The 21,712-nt window shown below is 45.5% G+C and overlaps 1 protein-coding gene across 5 annotated transcripts in view; it reads left to right on the top strand.

Annotated features, from left to right (window-relative positions):
• The window catches only part of LOC135524808 (tumor protein 63-like), a 75,491-nt gene that overhangs the window by 39,437 nt on the left and 14,342 nt on the right, over positions 1-21,712 (top strand). For 3 of the 5 annotated variants that reach the window (XM_064952647.1, XM_064952645.1, XM_064952649.1), the window contains exons 3-8: positions 8,624-8,810; positions 12,104-12,219; positions 14,222-14,331; positions 14,501-14,637; positions 15,448-15,530; positions 17,769-17,893. In XM_064952647.1, coding sequence (XP_064808719.1) covers positions 8,624-8,810; positions 12,104-12,219; positions 14,222-14,331; positions 14,501-14,637; positions 15,448-15,530; positions 17,769-17,893 — 758 coding nt within the window. The remainder of the gene's footprint in view (positions 1-8,623; positions 8,811-12,103; positions 12,220-14,221; positions 14,332-14,500; positions 14,638-15,447; positions 15,531-17,768; positions 17,894-21,712) is intronic. The other 2 variants (XM_064952648.1, XM_064952646.1) reach the window with 1 other exon arrangement.

The following is a 21,712-nucleotide window of genomic DNA, read 5'->3' as shown; positions in this document are numbered from 1 at the left end:
TCTTCAACAACTATTGTCTTCTGCCTTGATGGTGGCCGATACTGTTTATTGTACTGTTTATATACACCTTTATTTAACCAGGCAAGTCAGTTAGGAACATATTCTTATTTTACAATGACGGCCGAGGAACAGTGGGATAACTGGTCTAGGAACAGTGGGGTTAACTGCCTTGGCAGAACGACAGATTTGTACCTTGTTAGCTCAGGGATTCGATCCTCCAACCTTTCGGTTACTAGACCAACGCTCTAACCACTAGGCTACCTGCCGCCCCTACACTCTAACCACTAGGCTACCTGCCACCATTATGTTTCACTGGCTACCTTTTTCCCTCAGCAAAATGAATGGTCAGTTTTTAAAATATTCATAACCACTAGGCTGAATCACTCTAACCACTTTACCTGCCACCCCTACACTCTAACCACTAGGCTACCTGCATCCCCTACACTCTATCCACTCTCTGCCTCCTCATCCTCTAACCACTATCCTGCCACCTCTACATTCTAACCACTCATCCTCTCTCACTCTAACCATTATGTCTCTCATTTTCTACCTCCATCCCCTCTCTAACCACTAGCTCTCTCATTCCACTGTCTCTCATCCCTACACTCTAACCACTAGGCTACCTGCCTCTCTCATTAACCACTGTCTCTCATCCTCTACACTCTAACCACTAGGCTACCTGCCACCATTCTGTCTTCATGTCTTTTCTCTCCCTGTCTCTGTCTCTCATCCTCAAAATGAATGGTCAGTTTTTAAAATATTCATCCTCTCTCCCCTCATTATGTCTCTCATTTTCCTCTCATCCTCTCTGTCTCTCATTCTGTCTCATCCTCTCTCTCATTCTGTCTCATTTTCCTCATCCTCTCTCTCTCTCTCATTCTATCTCACATCCTCTCTCTCATTCTGTCTCATTTTCTCTCATCCTGTCTCTGGCTGTCTCTCATTCTGTCTCTTATCCTCTCTCATTTTCTCTCATCCTCTCTCTCTCATTCTGTCTCTCATCCTCTCTCTCTCATCCTCTCTCTCTCTCTCTCATTCTGTCTCTCATCCTCTCTCTCTCTCTCTCATTCTGTCTCTCTCTCTTTCTGTCTCTGTCTCTCATCCTGTCTCATCCTCTCTCTCTCTGTCTCTGGCTGTCTCTCATCCTCTCTCTCTGTCTCTGGCTGTCTCTCTCTCTCTCTCTCATTCTCTCTCTCTCTCTCTGGCTGTCTCTCTCTCTCTCATCCTCTCTGTCTCTCTCTCTCTCTCTCTCTCTCTCTGTCTCTCATTCTCTCTCTGGCTGTCTCTCATTCTCTCTCTGGCTGTCTCTCGTTCTCTCTCTCTGTCTCTCTCCTGTGTGTGTTGGAGGAGCTACTCTTGATGAAAGGAAAGGGAGTGTTAGCTAGAGGGATAAAGCCTGGCACGGAGAAGAGAGGAGACATATCTTTTGCCAAGTAAAAGCTAGATTGTGTAATAATATTACACAAGTCAGACAGCTGCTGGGATGGGCTCCTTTTCCACTGAAACACAACTTAATAGAGATGGAACTTAATGTGTCATTGTTCTAGAGCAGCGAACACTCTGCCCCGGGACAATCTTCACAGGACTTTTTACCCTTCAGAACAGTGAACCTGACAGGCAAAGTTTTCCTTCTGTATTTTTCCATCACGTTTTCTTCACTGGAAGGATTTACACACTGGGCGTATCCCAAATAGCCCCCCTATTCCCTAAGTAGTGGACACTGGGCGTATCCCAAATAGCCCCCCTATTCCCCTTATCTAAAGTAGTGGACACTGGGCGTATCCCAAATGGCCCCCCTATTCCCCTTATCTAAAGTAGTGGACACTGGGCGTATCCCAAATAGCCCCCTATTCCCCTTATCTAACGTAGTGGACACTGGGCGTATCCCAAATAGCCCCCCTATTCCCCTTATCTAAAGTAGTGGACACTGGGCGTATCCCAAATAGCCCCCCTATTCCCCTTATCTAAAGTAGTGGACACTGGGCGTATCCCAAATAGCCCCCCTATTCCCCTTATCTAAAGTAGTGGACACTGGGCGTATCCCAAATAGCCCCCTATTCCCCTTATCTAAAGTAGTGGACACTGGGCGTATCCCAAATAGCCCCCCTATTCCCCTTATCTAAAGTAGTGGACACTGGGCGTATCCCAAATAGCCCCCTATTCCCCTTATCTAAAGTAGTGGACACTGGGCGTATCCCAAATAGCCCCCTATTCCCCTTATCTAAAGTAGTGGACACTGGGCGTATCCCAAATAGCCCTCCTATTCCCCTTATCTAAAGTAGTGGACACTGGGCGTATCCCAAATAGCCCCCCTATTCCCCTTATCTAAAGTAGTGGACACTGGGCGTATCCCAAATAGCCCCCTATTCCCCTTATCTAAAGTAGTGGACACTGGGCGTATCCCAAATAGCCCCCCTATTCCCCTTATCTAAAGTAGTGGACACTGGGCGTATCCCAAATAGCCCCCTATTCCCCTTATCTAAAGTAGTGGACACTGGGCGTATCCCAAATAGCCCCCTATTCCCCTTATCTAAAGTAGTGGACACTGGGCGTATCCCAAATAGCCCCCTATTCCCCTTATCTAAAGTAGTGGACACTGGGCGTATCCCAAATAGCCCCCTATTCCCCTTATCTAAAGTAGTGGACACTGGGCGTATCCCAAATAGCCCCCCTATTCCCCTTATCTAAAGTAGTGGACACTGGGCGTATCCCAAATAGCCCCCTATTCCCCTTATCTAAAGTAGTGGACACTGGGCGTATCCCAAATAGCCCTCCTATTCCCCTTATCTAAAGTAGTGGACACTGGGCGTATCCCAAATAGCCCCCCTATTCCCCCTTATCTAAAGTAGTGGACACTGGGCGTATCCCAAATAGCCCCCTATTCCCCTTATCTAAAGTAGTGGACACTGGGCGTATCCCAAATAGCCCCCTATTCCCCTTATCTAAAGTAGTGGACACTGGGCGTATCCCAAATAGCCCCCTATTCCCCATATCTAAAGTAGTGGACACTGGGCGTATCCCAAATAGCCCCCTATTCCCCTTATCTAAAGTAGTGGACACTGGGCGTATCCCAAATAGCCCCCCTATTCCCCTTATCTAAAGTAGTGGACACTGGGCGTATCCCAAATAGCCCCCTATTCCCCCATATCTAAAGTAGTGGACACTGGGCGTATCCCAAATAGCCCCCCTATTCCCCTTATCTAAAGTAGTGGACACTGGGCGTATCCCAAATAGCCCTCCTATTCCCCATATCTAAAGTAGTGGACACTGGGCGTATCCCAAATAGCCCCCCTATTCCCCATATCTAAAGTAGTGGACTATATAGGGGGCCATTGGGAACGTAATATATATATATATTTTTGTTAAACCTTTTTATTTAACGAGGCAACAAATTCATATTTACAATGACGACCTACCAAAAAGGCCTCCTGCAGGGACGGGGGCTGGGATAAAAAATAAATTAAATAAAAATATAGGACAAAACACACATGACAAGAGAGACACAACAACACTACATAAAGAGAGACCTAAGACAACAACACAACACTACATAAAGAGAAACCTAAGACAACAACAGAACGGCAGCAACACATGACAACACAGCATGGTAGCAACACAACATGGTATCAGCACAACACAGGGTACAAACATTATTGGGCACAGACAACAGCACAAAGGGCAAGAAGGTAGAGACAACAACATGAGGGATCTGATTAAGTGGCTGGAAGAATCAGGCGGACTTATTTTCTTTCTACTTTCTCACGGCGCCAGTTAGACAGGAAACCGCAGTGTCCCGTTAGCATTGTGAATGACACATTCTTTCAGCGAGGACACTTCCATTCCTGCGGTCAGTGACTCTTATTAGTCAGATGCTGTGCCAGCCAGGTAGTAGTGGTGGTGGTGGTGAAGAGGATGTTATAACCTCTGACCTCTACCGTAAGAGTCAGGAAGGCTCATCGAAGATGCATGACGAAACGATCAGCGTCGTTGGCAGTTTGAGACACGGACAACACTGCGTTGTGTCCCCATGTCTTGGAAGATGAAAGATGAAATCCAGGCCCAGAGTTAAGGGAGGGACAGTTTTTTTAAAGTTTTTTTTTTAAGGAGGGCTAATTAAATTGTCCCTGGAGGGACGGCTCTGTTTTATGGCTCCTCAGAGAGCCGGGCTCCTGCCTCGGAGCCCACCTTAACCAAGAGACATTAACTAGGTGTGCCCCATCGAACACACACAGGGCTCAACATTAACTTTTTTAATGGGTAGCAATTATACAAAGCTAAAAATGTTGATGCAAAAACCTGTTGAATTTAAAAAAAAATAATGTAAAAGTCATTTGTGGAAAAATGTTTCTACGTTGTTTAAAAGCACTACCCTTTATGAGATGCATTACATTCTACACTGTCTTTTCTACGTTGTTTAAAAGCACTACCCTTTATGCACTACTGTCCTACGTTGTTTAAAAGCACTACCCTTTATGAGATGCATTACATTCTAGACTGTCTTTTCTACGTTGTTTAAAAGCACTACCCTTTATGAGATGCATTACATTCTACACTGTCTTTTCTACGTTGTTTAAAAGCACTACCCTTTATGAGATGCAGTACATTCTACACTGTCTCTTTAAGAGTGTCACGTTTAAATGAAAACATGTAAGAGCTCATTCATATATAATCATTGATCTTCTGAAGAAGCTATCCGTTCTCCTTTCTTTCTGTGCCCCCAAATGTTTAGATAAACTAGTAAAGTTTCCAGGTTGTTAACTAGCTGAGGTAACATGACTGATGTTTAGATAACAACCTGGTAACATTACTAGTTTCACTAGCTGAGGTAACATGACAGAACAAAGTGTAAACAAATGTCCGTAGGTGGTTTTGGAACGACCCACAATATGGTTTATGAACTGGGCTTGAAAACAAACCGTTTGGTTCCACCAGCTACTGTGGCAGGTAGGTGATCAAGGTTTGCGATTTCCCCCAGTTTTCTTTCTCAAAAATCACACCTTTTTTTAAATGTTATTATAGAAATGCTCTAATGTGAATTAGACACCGCGAGAGACTGGTGTTTGGCGGTGTTTCTGCAATAACACCCGATGTGATACAAATCATCATGATATATCAAGTCAGCCTACTTTGCGGTGAACATTTAATTTGGGAAGGTTTTCTGGGAAAGCCTTTTAGAAAGGACTGTTTTGGGCTAACTGGCTAAGCAGTGTGGTCGACATGCTAATCCCATGTCGTTTTCCTCTTCAGAAAGTTGCAAGAAATATAAATTACTGATGCATTTATTTTCTTAATCTTTGGATTGAACACACATGCTGTTATTCTTCCCTCCAGGGCAGTCTGAAACAACCATTACCACCATTACCACCATTACCATTACCACCATTACAACTATTACCACCATTACCACCATTACTATTACCACCATTACCACTATTACCACCATTACCACCATTACAGCTATTACCACCATTACCACCATTACAGCTATTACCACCATTACCACCATTACAGCTATTACCACCATTACAGCTATTACCACCATTACAACTATTACCACCATTACAACTATTACCACCATTACAGCTATTACCACCATTTACCACCATTACAGCTATTACCACCATTACCACCATTACCACCATTACAGCTATCACCACCATTTACCACCATTACAGCTATCACCACCATTACCACCATTACCACTATTACCACCATTACCACCATTACCACTATTACCACCATTACCACCATTACCACTATTACCACCATTACCACTATTACCACTATTACCACCATTACCACCATTACCACTATTACCACCATTACAGCTATTACCACCATTACCACCATTACAACTATTACCACCATTACAGCTATTACCACCATTTACCACCATTACAGATATTACCACCATTACCACCATTACAGCTATCACCACCATTTACCACCATTACAGCTATCACCACCATTTACCACCATTACCACTATTACCACCATTACCACCATTACCACTATTACCACTATTACCACCATTACCACTATTACCACTATTACCACCATTACCACCATTACCACTATTACCACCATTACCACCATTACCACCATTACAGCTATCACCACCATTTACCACCATTACAGCTATCACCACCATTTACCACCATTACCACTATTACCACCATTACCACCATTACCACTATTACCACCATTACCACCATTACCACTATTACCACTATTACCACCCTTACCCCTATTACCACTATTACCACTATTACCACCCTTACCCCTATTACCACTATTACCACCATTACCACCCTTACCTGGGTGATTTTAGATGTTTCATTTCTGGTCGCACTGGTGCTCCCAGAATATCTACACACATCACTCTGATGGAGAGAGAGTGACAGGTGTTTTAGTTGTTTTAGGTGTATGTGGGCCATAACCACAGGCCTGTCTAAGCCTCTGTGCTACAGATTGTGATTTGTTTTGAAGGTCAGAATGTGTTGATTAAATGTGGTTATAAGGTCAGAATGTGTTGATTAAATGTGGTTATAAGGTCAGAATGTGTTGATTAAATGTGGTTATAAGGTCAGAATGTATTGATTAAATGTGGTTATAAGGTCAGAATGTGTTGATTAAATGTGGTTATAAGGTCAGAATGTGTTGATTAAATGTGATTACAAAGTCAGAATGTGTTGATTAAATGTGGTTATAAAGTCAGAATGTGTTGATTAAATGTGGTTATAAAGTCAGTGGCTCCAGATGTTCCATTTCCAGAAGATTCATGACTTTACTGTGTATTCGTTTTGACTCCTGGGCCTGACTCTCTCCTGGGGCCTGACTCTCTCCTGGGCCTGACTCTCTCCTGGGCCTGACTCTCTCCTGGGCCTGACTCTCTCCTGGGGCCTGACTCTCTCCTGGGCCTGACTCTCTCCTGGGGCCTGACTCTCTCCTGGGCCTGACTCTCTCCTGGGCCTGACTCTCTCCTGGGCCTGACTCTCTCCTGGGGCCTGACTCTCTCCTGGGGCCTGACTCTCTCCTGGGCCTGACTCTCTCCTGGGCCTGACTCTCTCCTGGGCCTGACTCTCTCCTGGGCCTGACTCTCTCCTGGGCCTGACTCTCTCCTGGGCCTGACTCTCTCCTGGGCCTGACTCTCTCCTGGGCCTGACTCTCTCCTGGGGCCTGACTCTCTCCTGGGCCTGACTCTCTCCTGGGCCTGACTATCACCTGGGCCTGACTATCACCTGGGGTCTGACTATCACCTGAGTCTGACTATCACCTGGGGTCTGACTCTCTCCTGGGCCTGACTATCACCTGGGGTCTGACTCTCTCCTGGGCCTGACTATCACCTGGGGTCTGACTATCACCTGAGTCTGACTATCACCTGGGGTCTGACTCTCTCCTGGGCCTGACTATCTCCTGAGTCTGACTATCACCTGGGGTCTGACTATCACCTGGGGTCTGACTATCTCCTGAGTCTGACATTTTAAAATGGGACCTTTTTTGAATTGGTTTGTCAAGGAATCTAGCCTTTTGTACTCTGTAGTCTCCAGTACTGACCTGTCTCTCCAGAACCGACCTGTCTCTCCAGTACTGACCTGTCTCTCCAGTACTGACCTGTCTCTCCAGTACTGACCTGTCTCTCCAGTACTGACCTGTCTCTCCAGTACCGACCTGTCTCTCCAGTACCGACCTGTCTCTCCAGTACCGACCTGTCTCTGCAGTACCGACCTGTCTCTGCAGTACCGACCCGTCTCTGCAGTACTGACCTGTCTCTGCAGTACTGACCTGTCTCTCCAGTACTGACCTGTCTCTGCAGTACTGACCTGTCTCTCCAGTACTGACCTGTCTCTCCAGCACTGACCTGTCTCTGCAGTACTGACCTGTCTCTCCAGTACCGACCTGTCTCTCCAGTACCGACCTGTCTCTCCAGTACTGACCTGTCTCTGCAGTACTGACCTGTCTCTGCAGTACTGACCTGTCTCTGCAGTACTGACCTGTCTCTCCAGTACCGACCTGTCTCTGCAGTACCGACCTGTCTCTGCAGTACTGACCTGTCTCTGCAGTACTGACCTGTCTCTGCAGTACCGACCTGTCTCTCCGGTACTGACCTGTCTCTCCGGTACCGACCTGTCTCTGCAGTACTGACCTGTCTCTCCAGTACTGACCTGTCTCTCCAGTACTGACCTGTCTCTCCAGTACTGACCTGTCTCTGCAGTACTGACCTGTCTCTGCAGTACTGACCTGTCTCTCCAGTACTGACCTGTCTCTCCAGTACTGACCTGTCTCTGCAGTATTGCATTTTGAACTCTGTCGTCTCTCTGCAGTACTGCATTCTGTACACTTTATGGTAAAGTTCATGTTAAATTATCTTGAAGACAAGGGGCTCCTGATGAGGTTTTTATGTCGTTTTTATTTTGTGTTGAACTTTGAAGGCAAAATCAAATTTCCACCTTGGTGTGGACACCATTTTTAAAATTGTATTTTATTGTCTTATGTTCTTCCCTGTCCTCTGTCTCTCCAGTACTGACCTGTCCTCTCTCTCCAGTACTGACCTGTCCTCTGTCTCTCCAGTACTGACCTGTCCTCTGTCTCTCCAGTAGTGACCTGTCCTCTGTCTCTCCAGTACTCTACAGAGCTGAAGAAGCTGTACTGTCAGATCGCCAAGACGTGTCCCATCCAGATCAAGGTGCTGACCAACCCCCCGCAGGGCGCCGTCATCAGAGCCATGCCCGTTTACAAGAAGGCAGAGCACGTCACCGAGGTGGTCAAACGCTGCCCCAACCACGAGCTCAGCCGCGAGTTCAACGACGGTTAGTTAGTGATGTCTCTCAAACACTCCTAAAGCACCATTGAGAACATATTACACTTTTATAAACTGTAAAATACAGAACATTTTATTTTGGACATTTTAAGCCCACGTACGGGTGCTCCTTACAGTGAGCAGTTAGTTACCATTGGGATCACGGGCCTCGGGGTTTGTTCCCCCTCGGATGCTTCCTGGACCATGACGTTATTAACTCAACTACATTTGATGAACAATTGATCACTTATTTATCTTCTCTGATATGAACTTATTTATCTTCTCCGATATGAACTTATTTATCTTCTCCGATATGAACTTATTTATCTTCTCCGATATGAACTTATTTATCTTCTCCGATATGAACTTATTTATCTTCTCCGATATAAACTTATTTATCTTCTCCGATATAAACTTATTTATCTTCTCCGATATGAACTTATTTATCTTCTCCGATATGAACTTATTTATCTTCTCCGATATGAACTTATTTATCTTCTCCGATATGAACTTATTTATCTTCTCCGATATGAACTTATTTATCTTCTCCGATATGAACTTATTTATCTTCTCCGATATGAACTTATTTATCTTCTCCGATATGAACTTATTTATCTTCTCCGATATGAACTTATTTATCTTCTCCGATATGAACTTATTTATCTTCTCCGATATGAACTTATTTATCTTCTCCGATATGAACTTATTTATCTTCTCCGATATGAACTTATTTATCTTCTCCGATATGAACTTATTTATCTTCTCCGATATGAACTTATTTATCTTCTCCGATATGAACTTATTTACCTTCTCCGATATGAACTTATTTATCTTCTCCGATATGAACTTATTTATCTTCTCCGATATGAACTTATTTATCTTCTCCGATATGAACTTATTTATCTTCTCCGATATGAATTTATTTATCTTCTCCGATATGAACTTATTTATCTTCTCTGATATGAACTTATTTATCTTCTCTGATATGAACTTATTTATCTTCTCTGATATGAACATGCAGCGTATGGTATTTTCTACTTGATAAAGGTATGGTATTTTCTACTTGATAAACGTAATGGTATTTTCTACTTGATAAACGTATGGTATTTTCTACTTGATAAACGTAATGGTATTTTCTACTTGATAAACGTATGGTATTTCTACTTGATAAACGTATGGTATTTTCTACTTGATAAACGTATGGTATTTTCTACTTGATAAACGTAATGGTATTTTCTACATGATAAACGTAATGGTATTTTCTACCTGATAAACGTAATGGTATTTTCTACCTGATAAACGTAATGGTATTTTCTACTTGATAAACGTATGGTATTTTCTACATGATAAACGTAATGGTATTTTCTACCTGATAAACGTAATGGTATTTTCTACCTGATAAACGTAATGGTATTTTCTACTTGATAAACGTATGGTATTTTCTACTTGATAAACGTATGGTATTTTCTACTTGATAAACGTAATGGTATTTTCTACCTGATAAACGTATGGTATTTTCTACTTGATAAACGTATGGTATTTTCTACTTGATAAACGTAATGGTATTTTCTACTTGATAAACGTATGGTATTTTCTACTTGATAAACGTATGGTATTTTCTACTTGATAAACGTAATGGTATTTTCTACTTGATAAACGTATGGTATTTTCTACTTGATAAACGTAATGGTATTTTCTACTTGATAAACGTAATGGTATTTTCTACATGATAAACGTAATGGTATTTTCTACTTGATAAACGTATGGTATTTTCTACTTGATAAACGTATGGTATTTTCTACTTGATAAACGTCTACTTGATAAACGTAATGGTATTTTCTACTTGATAAACGTAATGGTATTTTCTACTTGATAAACGTAATGGTATTTTCTACTTGATAAACGTAATGGTATTTTCTACTTGATAAACGTAATGGTATTTTCTACTTGATAAACGTAATGGTATTTTCTACTTGATAAACGTAATGGTATTTTCTACTTGATAAACGTAATGGTATTTTCTACTTGATAAACCTAATGGTATTTTCTACTTCGATAAACGTATGGTATTTTCTACTTGATAAACTTATGGTATTTTCTACTTGATAAAGGTATGGTATTTTCTACTTGATAAACGTAATGGTATTTTCTACTTGATAAACGTAATGGTATTTTCTACTTGATAAACGTAATGGTATTTTCTACTTGATAAACGTAATTGTATTTTCTACTTGACAAACGTATGGTATTTTCTACTTGACAAACGTATGGTATTTTCTACTTGATAAACGTAATGGTATTTTCTACTTGATAAACGTAATGGTATTTTCTACTTGATAAACGTATGGTATTTTCTACTTGATAAACGTATGGTATTTTCTACTTGATAAACGTATGGTATTTTCTACTTGATAAACGTATGGTATTTTCTACTTGATAAACGTATGGTATTTTCTACTTGATAAACGTATGGTATTTTCTACTTGATAAACGTAATGGTATTTTCTACTTGATAAACGTAATGGTATTTTCTACTTGATAAAGGTATGGTATTTTCTACTTGATAAAGGTATGGTATTTTCTACTTGATAAACGTAATGGTATTTTCTACTTGATAAACGTATGGTATTTTCTACTTGATAAACGTATGGTATTTTCTACTTGATAAACGTATGGTATTTCTACTTGATAAACGTATGGTATTTTCTACTTGATAAACGTAATGGTATTTTCTACTTGATAAAGGTATGGTATTTTCTACTTGATAAACGTAATGGTATTTTCTACTTGATAAAGGTATGGTATTTTCTACTTGATAAACGTAATGGTATTTTCTACTTGATAAACGTATGGTATTTTCTACTTGATAAAGGTATGGTATTTTCTACTTGATAAACGTAATGGTATTTTCTACTTGATAAACGTAATGGTATTTCCTACTTGATAAAGGTATGGTATTTTCTACTTGATAAACGTAATGGTATTTTCTACTTGATAAAGGTAATGGTATTTTCTACTTGATAAACGTAATGGTATTTTCTACTTGATAAACGTAATGGTATTTTCTACTTGATAAACGTATGGTATTTTTCTACTTGATAAACGTAATGGTATTTTCTACTTGATAAACGTAATGGTATTTTCTACTTGATAAACGTAATGGTATTTTCTACTTGATAAACGTATGGTATTTTCTACTTGATAAACGTAATGGTATTTTCTACTTGATAAAGGTATGGTATTTCTACCTGATAAAGGTGTGGTATCTCTACCTGATAAAGGTGTGGTATCTTGTGCTTGTAGGTCAGATAGCCCCTCCCAGTCACCTGATCCGAGTGGAAGGGAACAGTCACTCCCAGTATCTGGAGGACTCCATCACGGGCCGTCAGAGTGTGCTGGTCCCCTACGAGCCCCCCCAGGTAGGCTACAGGACTCCCATCTGCCCTCCTTACAACCCCCCAGGTAGGCTACAGTACTCCCCTGTCTGCCCCCCCCAGGTAGGCTACAGTACTCCCATCTGCCCCCCTTACAACTACCCCCCAGGTAGGCTACAGTACTCCCCTGTCTGCCCCCCTTACAACCCCCCAGGTAGGCTACAGTACTCCCCTGTCTGCCCCCTTACAACCCCCAGGTAGGCTACAGTACCCCCTGCCCCCCCCAGGTAGGCTACAGTACTCCCATCTGCCCCCCTTACAACTACCCCCAGGTAGGCTACAGTACTCCCATCTGCCCCCCTTACAACCCCCCAGGTAGGCTACAGTACTCCCATCTGCCCCCTTACAACCCCCCCAGGTAGGCTACAGTACTCCCCTGTCTGCCCCCCCCCCAGGTAGGCTACAGTACTCCCATCTGCCCCCTTACAACCCCCCAGGTAGGCTACAGTACTCCCATCTGCCCCCCAACCCCCCCAGGTAGGCTACAGTACTCCCCTGTCTGCCCCCCCCAGGTAGGCTACAGTACTCCCATGTCTGCCCTCCTTACAACCCCCCAGGTAGGCTACAGTACTCCCCTGTCTGCCCTCCTTACAACCCCCAGCTAGGCTACAGTACTCTCCTGTCTGCCCCCCCCCCCAGGTAGGCTACAGTACTCCCCTGCCCCCCAGGTAGGCTACAGTACTCCCCTGCCCTCCTTACAACCCCCCCCAGGTAGGCTACAGTACTCCCCTGTCTGCCCCCCCAGGTAGGTTACAGTACTCCCATCTGCCCCCTTGCAAGCCCCCCCCCAGGTAGGCTACAGTACTCCCATCTGCCCCCCTTACAAGCCCCCCCGGTAGGCTACAGTACTCCCATCTGCCCTCCTTACAACCCCCCAGGTAGGCTCAGGACTCCCCTGTCTGCCCCCTTACAAGCCCCCCACCCCCAGGCAGTGTAGAGTCAGCCCTGTCCCGCCTGTCCCCCATAACACCACCAAGCCCCCCCCCCCCAGGCAGTGTAGAGTCAGCCCTGTCCCGCCTGTCCCCCATATCACCACCAAGCCCCCCAACCCCAGGCAGTGTAGAGTCAGCCCTGTCCCGCCTGTCCCCCATAACACCACCAAGCCCCCCACCCCCAGGCAGTGTAGAGTCAGCCCTGTCCCGCCTGTCCCCCATAACACCACCAAGCCCCCCACCCCCAGGCAGTGTAGAGTCAGCCCTGTCCCGCCTGTCCCCCATAACACCACCAAGCCCCCCAACCCCAGGCAGTGTAGAGTCAGCCCTGTCCCGCCTGTCCCCCATAACACCACCAAGCCCCCCACCCCCAGGCAGTGTAGAGTCAGCCCTGTCCCGCCTGTCCCCCATAACACCACCAAGCCCCCGCCCCCAGGCAGTGTAGAGTCAGCCCTGTCCCGCCTGTCCCCCATAACACCACCAAGCCCCCCAACCCCAGGCAGTGTAGAGTCAGCCCTGTCCCGCCTGTCCCCCATATCACCACCAAGCCCCCCCCCCTAGTCCTGGCGACAGACCGTCTCCAACCCCTGTCCCCCCCCTGTCCCTCTTGTCTCTCCCCTGTCCCCTCTGTCATCACAGTGTCACAACCAGCACTCTAATCTATCTGTCTGCAACACCCTACGTGTCTCAGACAGGGTCACAGCAGGTCTGGCCCCTGAGCTTCTGTAGAGCTTGCTATCCTCACGTACTGGCCCTCTCATCCAATCAGTCAATGACAGTCAGCCCAGCAGCTGGTGTCCTCAACAGCCCCTCACCCTACTGGGCCCATACTGTCTACTACTCCCTGTCAGCCCCTCACCCTACTGGGCCCATACTGTGTACCTATGTCCTCAACAGCCCCTCACCCTACTGGGCCCATACTGTGTACCTGTGTCCTCAACAGCCCTGGCTAACTGTGTTTCTGCAACAACTGAACACTTCTTCAGTCATTTAAATTCATTTATGTTTTATGAGGTTTTTCATTCACCTGACCTGCTGTTCTCATCCTCTTCCAGGTGGGCACAGAGTTCACCACCATACTGTATAACTTCATGTGCAACTCCAGCTGTGTAGGAGGCATGAACCGACGCCCTATCCTCATCATCGTCACCCTGGAAGCCAGAGAGTAAGACATTTTGTTTTGTTTTCAGTGGCTACCAGGGTTGCAATAGTCTGGAAACTCCCGGAATCAGGAGTGGGAATCCTCCAAATGGGATTTATGGGAAAAAGGAATAAATTGATCCCACCTCCTCATAGATGGTAGAAAGTCTTATTGTCTGTCTCTCGCCACCTAGTGGTCAGGTGCTGGGTCGGCGCTGCTTCGAGGCCAGGATCTGTGCGTGTCCTGGCCGGGACCGCAAGGCGGACGAGGACAGCATCCGCAAGCAGCACGTTACTGACGGAACAAAGAGCAGTGAGGGTATGAAACGTCGTAAGTAGTGCTGGGAGCTGCTGGAGGACTGACTCTTGATTACACTACACTCTGCATGCTGCCAGCCCCTCGGCTGTGCTGCCTCTTCCTGCTCTGCCTCTTCCTGCTCTGCCTCTTCCTGCTCTGCCTCTTCCTGCTCTGCACTGCTGCCTCTTCCTGCTCTGCCTCTTCCTGCTCTGCCTCTTCCTGCTCTGCCTCCTCCTGCTCTGCCTCCTCCTGCTCTGCCTCTTCCTGCTCTGTCTCTTCCTGCCTGCTCTTCCTGCTCTGCCTCTTCCTGCTCTGCCTCTTCCTGCTCTGCCTCTTCCTGCTCTGCCTCTTCCTGCTCTGCCTCTTCCTGCTCTGCCTCTTCCTGCTCTGCCTCTTCCTGCTCTGCCTCTTCCTGCTCTGCCTCTTCCTGCTCTGCCTCTTCCTGCTCTGTCTCTTCCTGCTCTGCCTCTTCCTGCTCTGCCTCTTCCTGCTCTGTCTCTTCCTGCTCTGCCTCTTCCTGCTCTGCCTCTTCCTGCTCTGCCTCTTCCTGCTCTGCCTCTTCCTGCTCTGCCTCCTCCTGCTCTGCCTCCTCCTGCTCTGCCTCTTCCTGCTCTGCCTCTTCCTGCTCTGCCTCTTCCTGCTCTGCCTCTTCCTGCTCTGTCTCTTCCTGCTCTGCCTCCTCCTGCTCTGCCTCTTCCTGCTCTGCCTCTTCCTGCTCTGCCTCCTCCTGCTCTGTGCTTGTTTTCCATCCTATGCTTGCTGAGGTTAATACGTAGGATAAAACTAGCGTCATCTCAGGTGTACCAGCCCAGGTACTTACCAGGCCTCTGTCCCCCTCCCCAGCCTTCCACCAGGTCTCTCATGGTATCCAGATGTCCTCCATCAAGAAGAGAAGATCCACAGATGAGGAAGTGTTCTGTCTGCCTGTAAGTGTCAACAGTCTGGCCACATTCCTCTTGTCATTCAGCTGGGATTTCCCCAGGGAATTAGCTGACACTGTGGAATTGATTGACCCTTTTTTAAATTTTATTTCACCTTTATTTAACGAGGCAAGTCAGTTAAGAACACATTCTTATTTTCAATGATGGTCTAGGAACAGTGGGTTAACTGGCCGAGGAACAGTGGGTTAACTGGTCTAGGAACAGTGGGTTAACTGGCCTAGGAACAGTGGGTTAACTGGTCTAGGAACAGTGGGTTAACTGGCCTTGGAACAGTGGGTTAACTGGTCTAGGAACAGTGGGTTAACTGGCCTTGGAACAGTGGGTTAACTGCCTGTTCAGGGGCAGAACGACAGATTCGTACCTTGTCAGCTCGGGGGTTTGAACTCGCAACCACTAGGTACAGGAGGAAGAAAACATTTATTAGGGGAGCGTTTCAAAATAAGAGCCCGAACTTCAGAATAAAAGTCCTCTGTCCATACTGGCAAAAGCAACCCTGTTATATACGTTAATATATACAAAAGTATGTGGACACCCCTTCAAATTAGTGGATTGGGCTATTTCAGCCACAGTCGTTGCTGACAGGTGTATAAAATCAAGCACACAGACATGCAATCTCCATGGACAAACATTGGCAGTAGAACGGCCTTACTGAAGAGCTCAGTGACTTTCACCGTAGCACTGTCATAGGATGCCACCTTTCCAACAAGTCAGTTTGTCAAATTACTGCCCTGCTAGAGCTTCCGCGGTCAACTATAAGTGCTGTTGTGAAGTGGAAATGTCTAGGAGCAACAACGGCTCATCCACAAAGTGGTAGGCCACTCAGTACCGCGTTCCAAACTGCCGTCAGCACAAGAACTGTTCGTCGGGAGCTTCATGAAATGGGTTTCCATGACCGAGCGGCTGCAGACAAGCCTAAATGCCGATGCCACCTTTCTCAATGCCAAGCGTCAGGTGGTGTAAAGCTCGAGGCTATTGGACTCAGTGGAAACACCTTCTCTGGAGTGATGAATCACGCTTCACCATCTGGCTGTCCGACGGACTAATGGGTTTGGCAGATGCCAGGAGAACGCACCCTGCCCCAATGTGTTTTTTTGTTGTTTTTTTTACCTTTATTTAACCAGGCAAGTCAGTTAAGAACAAATTCTTATTTTCAATGACGGCCTGGGAACAGTGGGTTAACTGCCTGTTCAGGGGCAGAATGACAGATTTGTACCTTGTCAGCTCAGGGGTTTGAACTCGCAACCTTCCGGTTACTAGTCCAACGCTCTAACCACTAGGCTACCCTGTAGGGCCAACTGTAAAGTTTGGTGGAGTGGATGAGGAATAATGGTCTGGGGCTGTTTTTCATGGTTCAGGCCCCTTAGTTCCATCTTAACACTACAGCATACAATGACATTCTAGATGATTCTGTGCTTCCAACTTTGTGGCAACAGTTTGGGGGAAGCCCTTGCCTGTTTCAACATGACAATGCCCCCGTGCACAAAGCGAGGTCCATGCAGAAATGGTTTGTTGAGATCGATGTGGAAGAACTTGACTGTCTGGGCACAGAGCCCTGACATCAACCCCATTGAACACCTTTGGGATGAATTGGAATGCAGACTGCGAGCCAGGCCTAATCGTCCAACATCAGTACCTGACCTCACTAAGGCTCTTGTGGCTGAATGGAAACAAGTCCCCTCAGCAATGTTCCTACTACTAGTGGAAAGCCTTCCCAGAAGAGTGGAGGCTGTTATAGCAGCAATGTTCTTACATCTAGTGGAAAGGCTTCCCAGAAGAGTGGAGGCTGTTATAGCAGCAATGTTCCACCATCTAGTGGAAAGCCTTCCCAGAAGAGTGGAGGCTGTTATAGCAGCAATGTTCCACCATCTAGTGGAAAACCTTCCCAGAAGAGTGGAGGCTGTTATAGCAGCAATGTTCCAACATCTAGTGGAAAGCCTTCCCAGAAGAGTGGAGGCTGTTATAGCAGCAATGTTCCAACATCTAGTGGAAAGCCTTCCCAGAAGAGTGGAGGCTGTTATAGCAACAAAGTGGGGGACCAACTCCATATTAATGCCCATGATTTTGAATGAGATGTTCAACGAGCAGGTGTCCACATACTTTTGGTCAAGTAGTGAATGTTTTCTATCAAACAATACATTAATACATCTGTGTGCATTAAATTAATCTTGTGAATTGTCCCAGCTGCTAACCAACCCCTCTCTCTCTCTCTCTCTACCTCTGTAGATTAAAGGCCGTGAAATCTATGAGATTTTGGTGAAAATCAAAGAGTCTCTGGAACTCATGCAGTTTCTGCCTCAGCACACTGTAGAATCATACAGACAGCAGCAGCAGAACCTCCTGCAGAAACAGTGAGTACTCCTCTCTGTTCTATTAGATAAAGGGTCACTGTCCTCCCCTCTGTTCTATTAGATAAAGGGTCACTGTCCTCCCCTCTGTTCTATTAGATAAAGGGTCACTGTCCTCCTCTCTGTTCTATTAGATAAAGGGTCACTGTCCTCCCCTCTGTTCTATTAGATAAAGGGTCACTGTCCTCCCCTCTGTTCTATTAGATAAAGGGTCACTGTCCTCCCCTCTGTTCTATTAGATAAAGGGTCACTGTCCTCCCCTCTGTTCTATTAGATAAAGGGTCACTGTCCTCCCCTCTGTTCTATTAGATAAAGGGTCACTGTCCTCCCCTCTGTTCTATTAGATAAAGGGTCACTGTCCTCCCCTCTGTTCTATTAGATAAAGGGTCACTGTCCTCCCCTCTGTTCTATTAGATAAAGGGTCACTGTCCTCCCTCTGTTCTATTAGATAAAGGGTCACTGTCCTCCCCTCTGTTCTATTAGATAAAGGGTCACTGTCCTCCCCTCTGTTCTATTAGATAAAGGGTCACTGTCCTCCCCTCTGTTCTATTAGATAAAGGGTCACTGTCCTCCCCTCTGTTCTATTAGATAAAGGGTCACTGTCCTCCCCTCTGTTCTATTAGATAAAGGGTCACTGTCCTCCCCTCTGTTCTATTAGATAAAGGGTCACTGTCCTCCCCTCTGTTCTATTAGATAAAGGGTCACTGTCCTCCCCTCTGTTCTATTAGATAAAGGGTCACTGTCCTCCCCTCTGTTCTATTAGATAAAGGGTCACTGTCCTCCCCTCTGTTCTATTAGATAAAGGGTCACTGTCCTCCCCTCTGTTCTATTAGATAAAGGGTCACTGTCCTCCCCTCTGTTCTATTAGATAAAGGGTCACTGTCCTCCCCTCTGTTCTATTAGATAAAGGGTCACTGTCCTCCCCTCTGTTCTATTAGATAAAGGGTCACTGTCCTCCCCTCTGTTCTATTAGATAAAGGGTCACTGTCCTCCCCTCTGTTCTATTAGATAAAGGGTCACTGTCCTCCCCTCTGTTCTATTAGATAAAGGGTCACTGTCCTCCCCTCTGTTCTATTAGATAAAGGGTCACTGTCCTCCCCTCTGTTCTATTAGATAAAGGGTCACTGTCCTCCCCTCTGTTCTATTAGATAAAGGGTCACTGTCCTCCCCTCTGTTCTATTAGATAAAGGGTCACTGTCCTCCCCTCTGTTCTATTAGATAAATGGTGCTTCCTCCTCTCTCCTGAACCCCCGTGCTGAAATCACTGAGCTAGACTCAGGTCCACAAGGCTTGCAACACTAGTGTGACCACTAAGCTTGGTAACAAGGTCCAACCCCTTCAGATGACCTTCTGGTTCCGTGTTGTGTCTCTTCACCTTCTGCTCTACGGTTGACATTTGAACTTGATTCACTTGTTTGCCTATGAATTTAAGACTGTGTACGACAGCATTCAACGCTTATTCTTAGAGCCGTATTCTCAAGCTTATTTAATAAGGGAAAGCACCTAAGTTGTGAAATGCTAGTTTTACTTTTTGTTTTGGATTCAACACCACCCTGATTTGAGCGTGATAGCTTGTTTGGTGGAATATATTGGCTGTTATTGAGATGTAGAGTTGCGTAACATTGAGTACAACAGTAATGATATTTGAGCGGAGTGAACACATCAGCATGATGACTATTTGGATAAGGCTTAAGACGATGGCTGTTTTGACAAATTAACATTTTTGCTTTTTGGTCACTCACTCACTTGTTGTACAAGCCTGAGCATCAGAACCTACGCTCTGTTGTACAAGCCTGAGCGTCAGAACCTACGCTCTGTTGTACAAGCCTGAGCACCAGAACCTACGCTCTGTTGTACAAGCCTGAGCGTCAGAACCTACGCTCTGTTGTAACAAGCCTGAGCGTCAGAACCTACGCTATGTTGTACAAGCCTGAGCATCAGAACCTACGCTCTGTTGTAACAAGCCTGAGCGTCAGAACCTACGCTATGTTGTACAAGCCTGAGCATCAGAACCTACGCTCTGTTGTACAAGCCTGAGCGTCAGAACCTACGCTCTGTTGTAACAAGCCTGAGCGTCAGAACCTACGCTATGTTGTACAAGCCTGAGCGTCAGAACCTACGCTATGTTGTACAAGCCTGAGCATCAGAACCTACGCTCTGTTGTAACAAGCCTGAGCGTCAGAACCTACGCTCTGTTGTAACAAGCCTGAGCACCAGAACCTACGCTCTGTTGTAACAAGCCTGAGCGTCAGAACCTACGCTCTGTTGTACAAGCCTGAGCATCAGAACCTACGCTCTGTTGTAACAAGCCTGAGCATCAGAACCTACGCTATTTTGTACAAGCCTGAGCATCAGAACCTACGCTCTGTTGTACAAGCCTGAGCATCAGAACCTACGCTCTGTTGTACAAGCCTGAGCGTCAGAACCTACGCTATGTTGTACAAGCCTGAGCACCAGAACCTACTGGTTTATTTTTACACATTAACAGCCAGGTGAAGCCTCAATAGACTAATGGAAACGCCTTTAGGTGTTCTGCCAGGTTTGCACAACAGCAGCCGTTTCCAAATCCCTTATCCAGTCAGTCCCAGTAGTTTGAGTGTTTTCATACACTCTCATACACAAATGCTGCCCTCCCTCTCCCACATTGAGGGGCGGACTGGGACCAGAAATCGGCCCTGGCATTTCTAACACGCCGGAACAATTTTTTCCCCCTCAAAGCCCCCACACTGGCCCCATTTATTAACCAGATAATGATAATTTTGCGCAAAAAACAACAACAAGTTAGACTGGCCCACTGGGCTAAAAATGGACTAGCAGTTGCCTGAAATGCCAGATGGCCAGTCCGCCCCTGCCCTCAGTCCTCACCCATTCAGTTTAAGGGCTGGGGAGAAAAAGGCGGTTATCTGTAAATTATAGTTTTAAATAGTGTGCTGCTTTCTTTGACGCCCTGTGATAATTACTGCTTTTGTTAACGTTTCTCATTTAGAAAACTGGCAGACTCTCTGACATAATGCTTACATTTGCTTTAAAAAAAAATCCTGGTTTGAAAAGCCAGTTTTAGGCGTAGCCCATTTTATGTTTTACTGTTAGTTTGGGTTCTGTCGTCCTGCTCTCTGGCGCCCCCATCCACAATGTGGCCGGGTGTGGCAGTGCAGCATGTATGACACACTAGAGGGCAGGCGCTTTAAGTAAGGGCAGGGCCCAGTGGGTTTATATGCTGCAATGCTGTCACAGGTTAATTTCAGAAGATTTAGCCTACACTATACTTTACACTATCAATGATTTGGGGATTATTTTCAACATTCCCCTAACTCAACAAACTGGTCAGAACAGCTGTACTTATTCTAGACTGAAAATCTGTAGTTTGTAGCATAGTTGACTGGACTGTGTTCTAGATTGTTCTCTGCATCCTGTTGCTTCACTCTCTTCTCCATGACCTTTCACCCATATTATTCTGAACCCCAGTAGCGTTCTTCACAGCATTATCAAATAAAAACTCCTGCCAGAAGGTGTTTTGCTCTATGGACAGTCAAGTCCAGAGTCTCCCGATTTATGATACCATGGCTGTCTAATAGTGCCCTCTTCTGGAGGTGAATGTTACCACACACTACTGAAGTGGTCACACTGCACTGAAATGGTCACACTGCACTGAAATGGTCACACTGCACTGAAATGGTCACACTGCACTGAAGTGGCCACACTGCACTGAAGTGGCCACACTACTGAAATGGCCACACTACACTGAAGTGGTCACACTACTGAAATAGCCACACTGCACTGAAGTGGCCACACTGCACTGAAATGGTCATCATTTATTTTCTT

The sequence above is a fragment of the Oncorhynchus masou genome, chromosome 31 (assembly GCF_036934945.1).
Source record: "Oncorhynchus masou masou isolate Uvic2021 chromosome 31, UVic_Omas_1.1, whole genome shotgun sequence".
Classification (NCBI taxonomy): Eukaryota; Metazoa; Chordata; class Actinopteri; order Salmoniformes; family Salmonidae; genus Oncorhynchus; species Oncorhynchus masou.
This window is presented reverse-complemented; position numbering and strand designations above follow the sequence as displayed.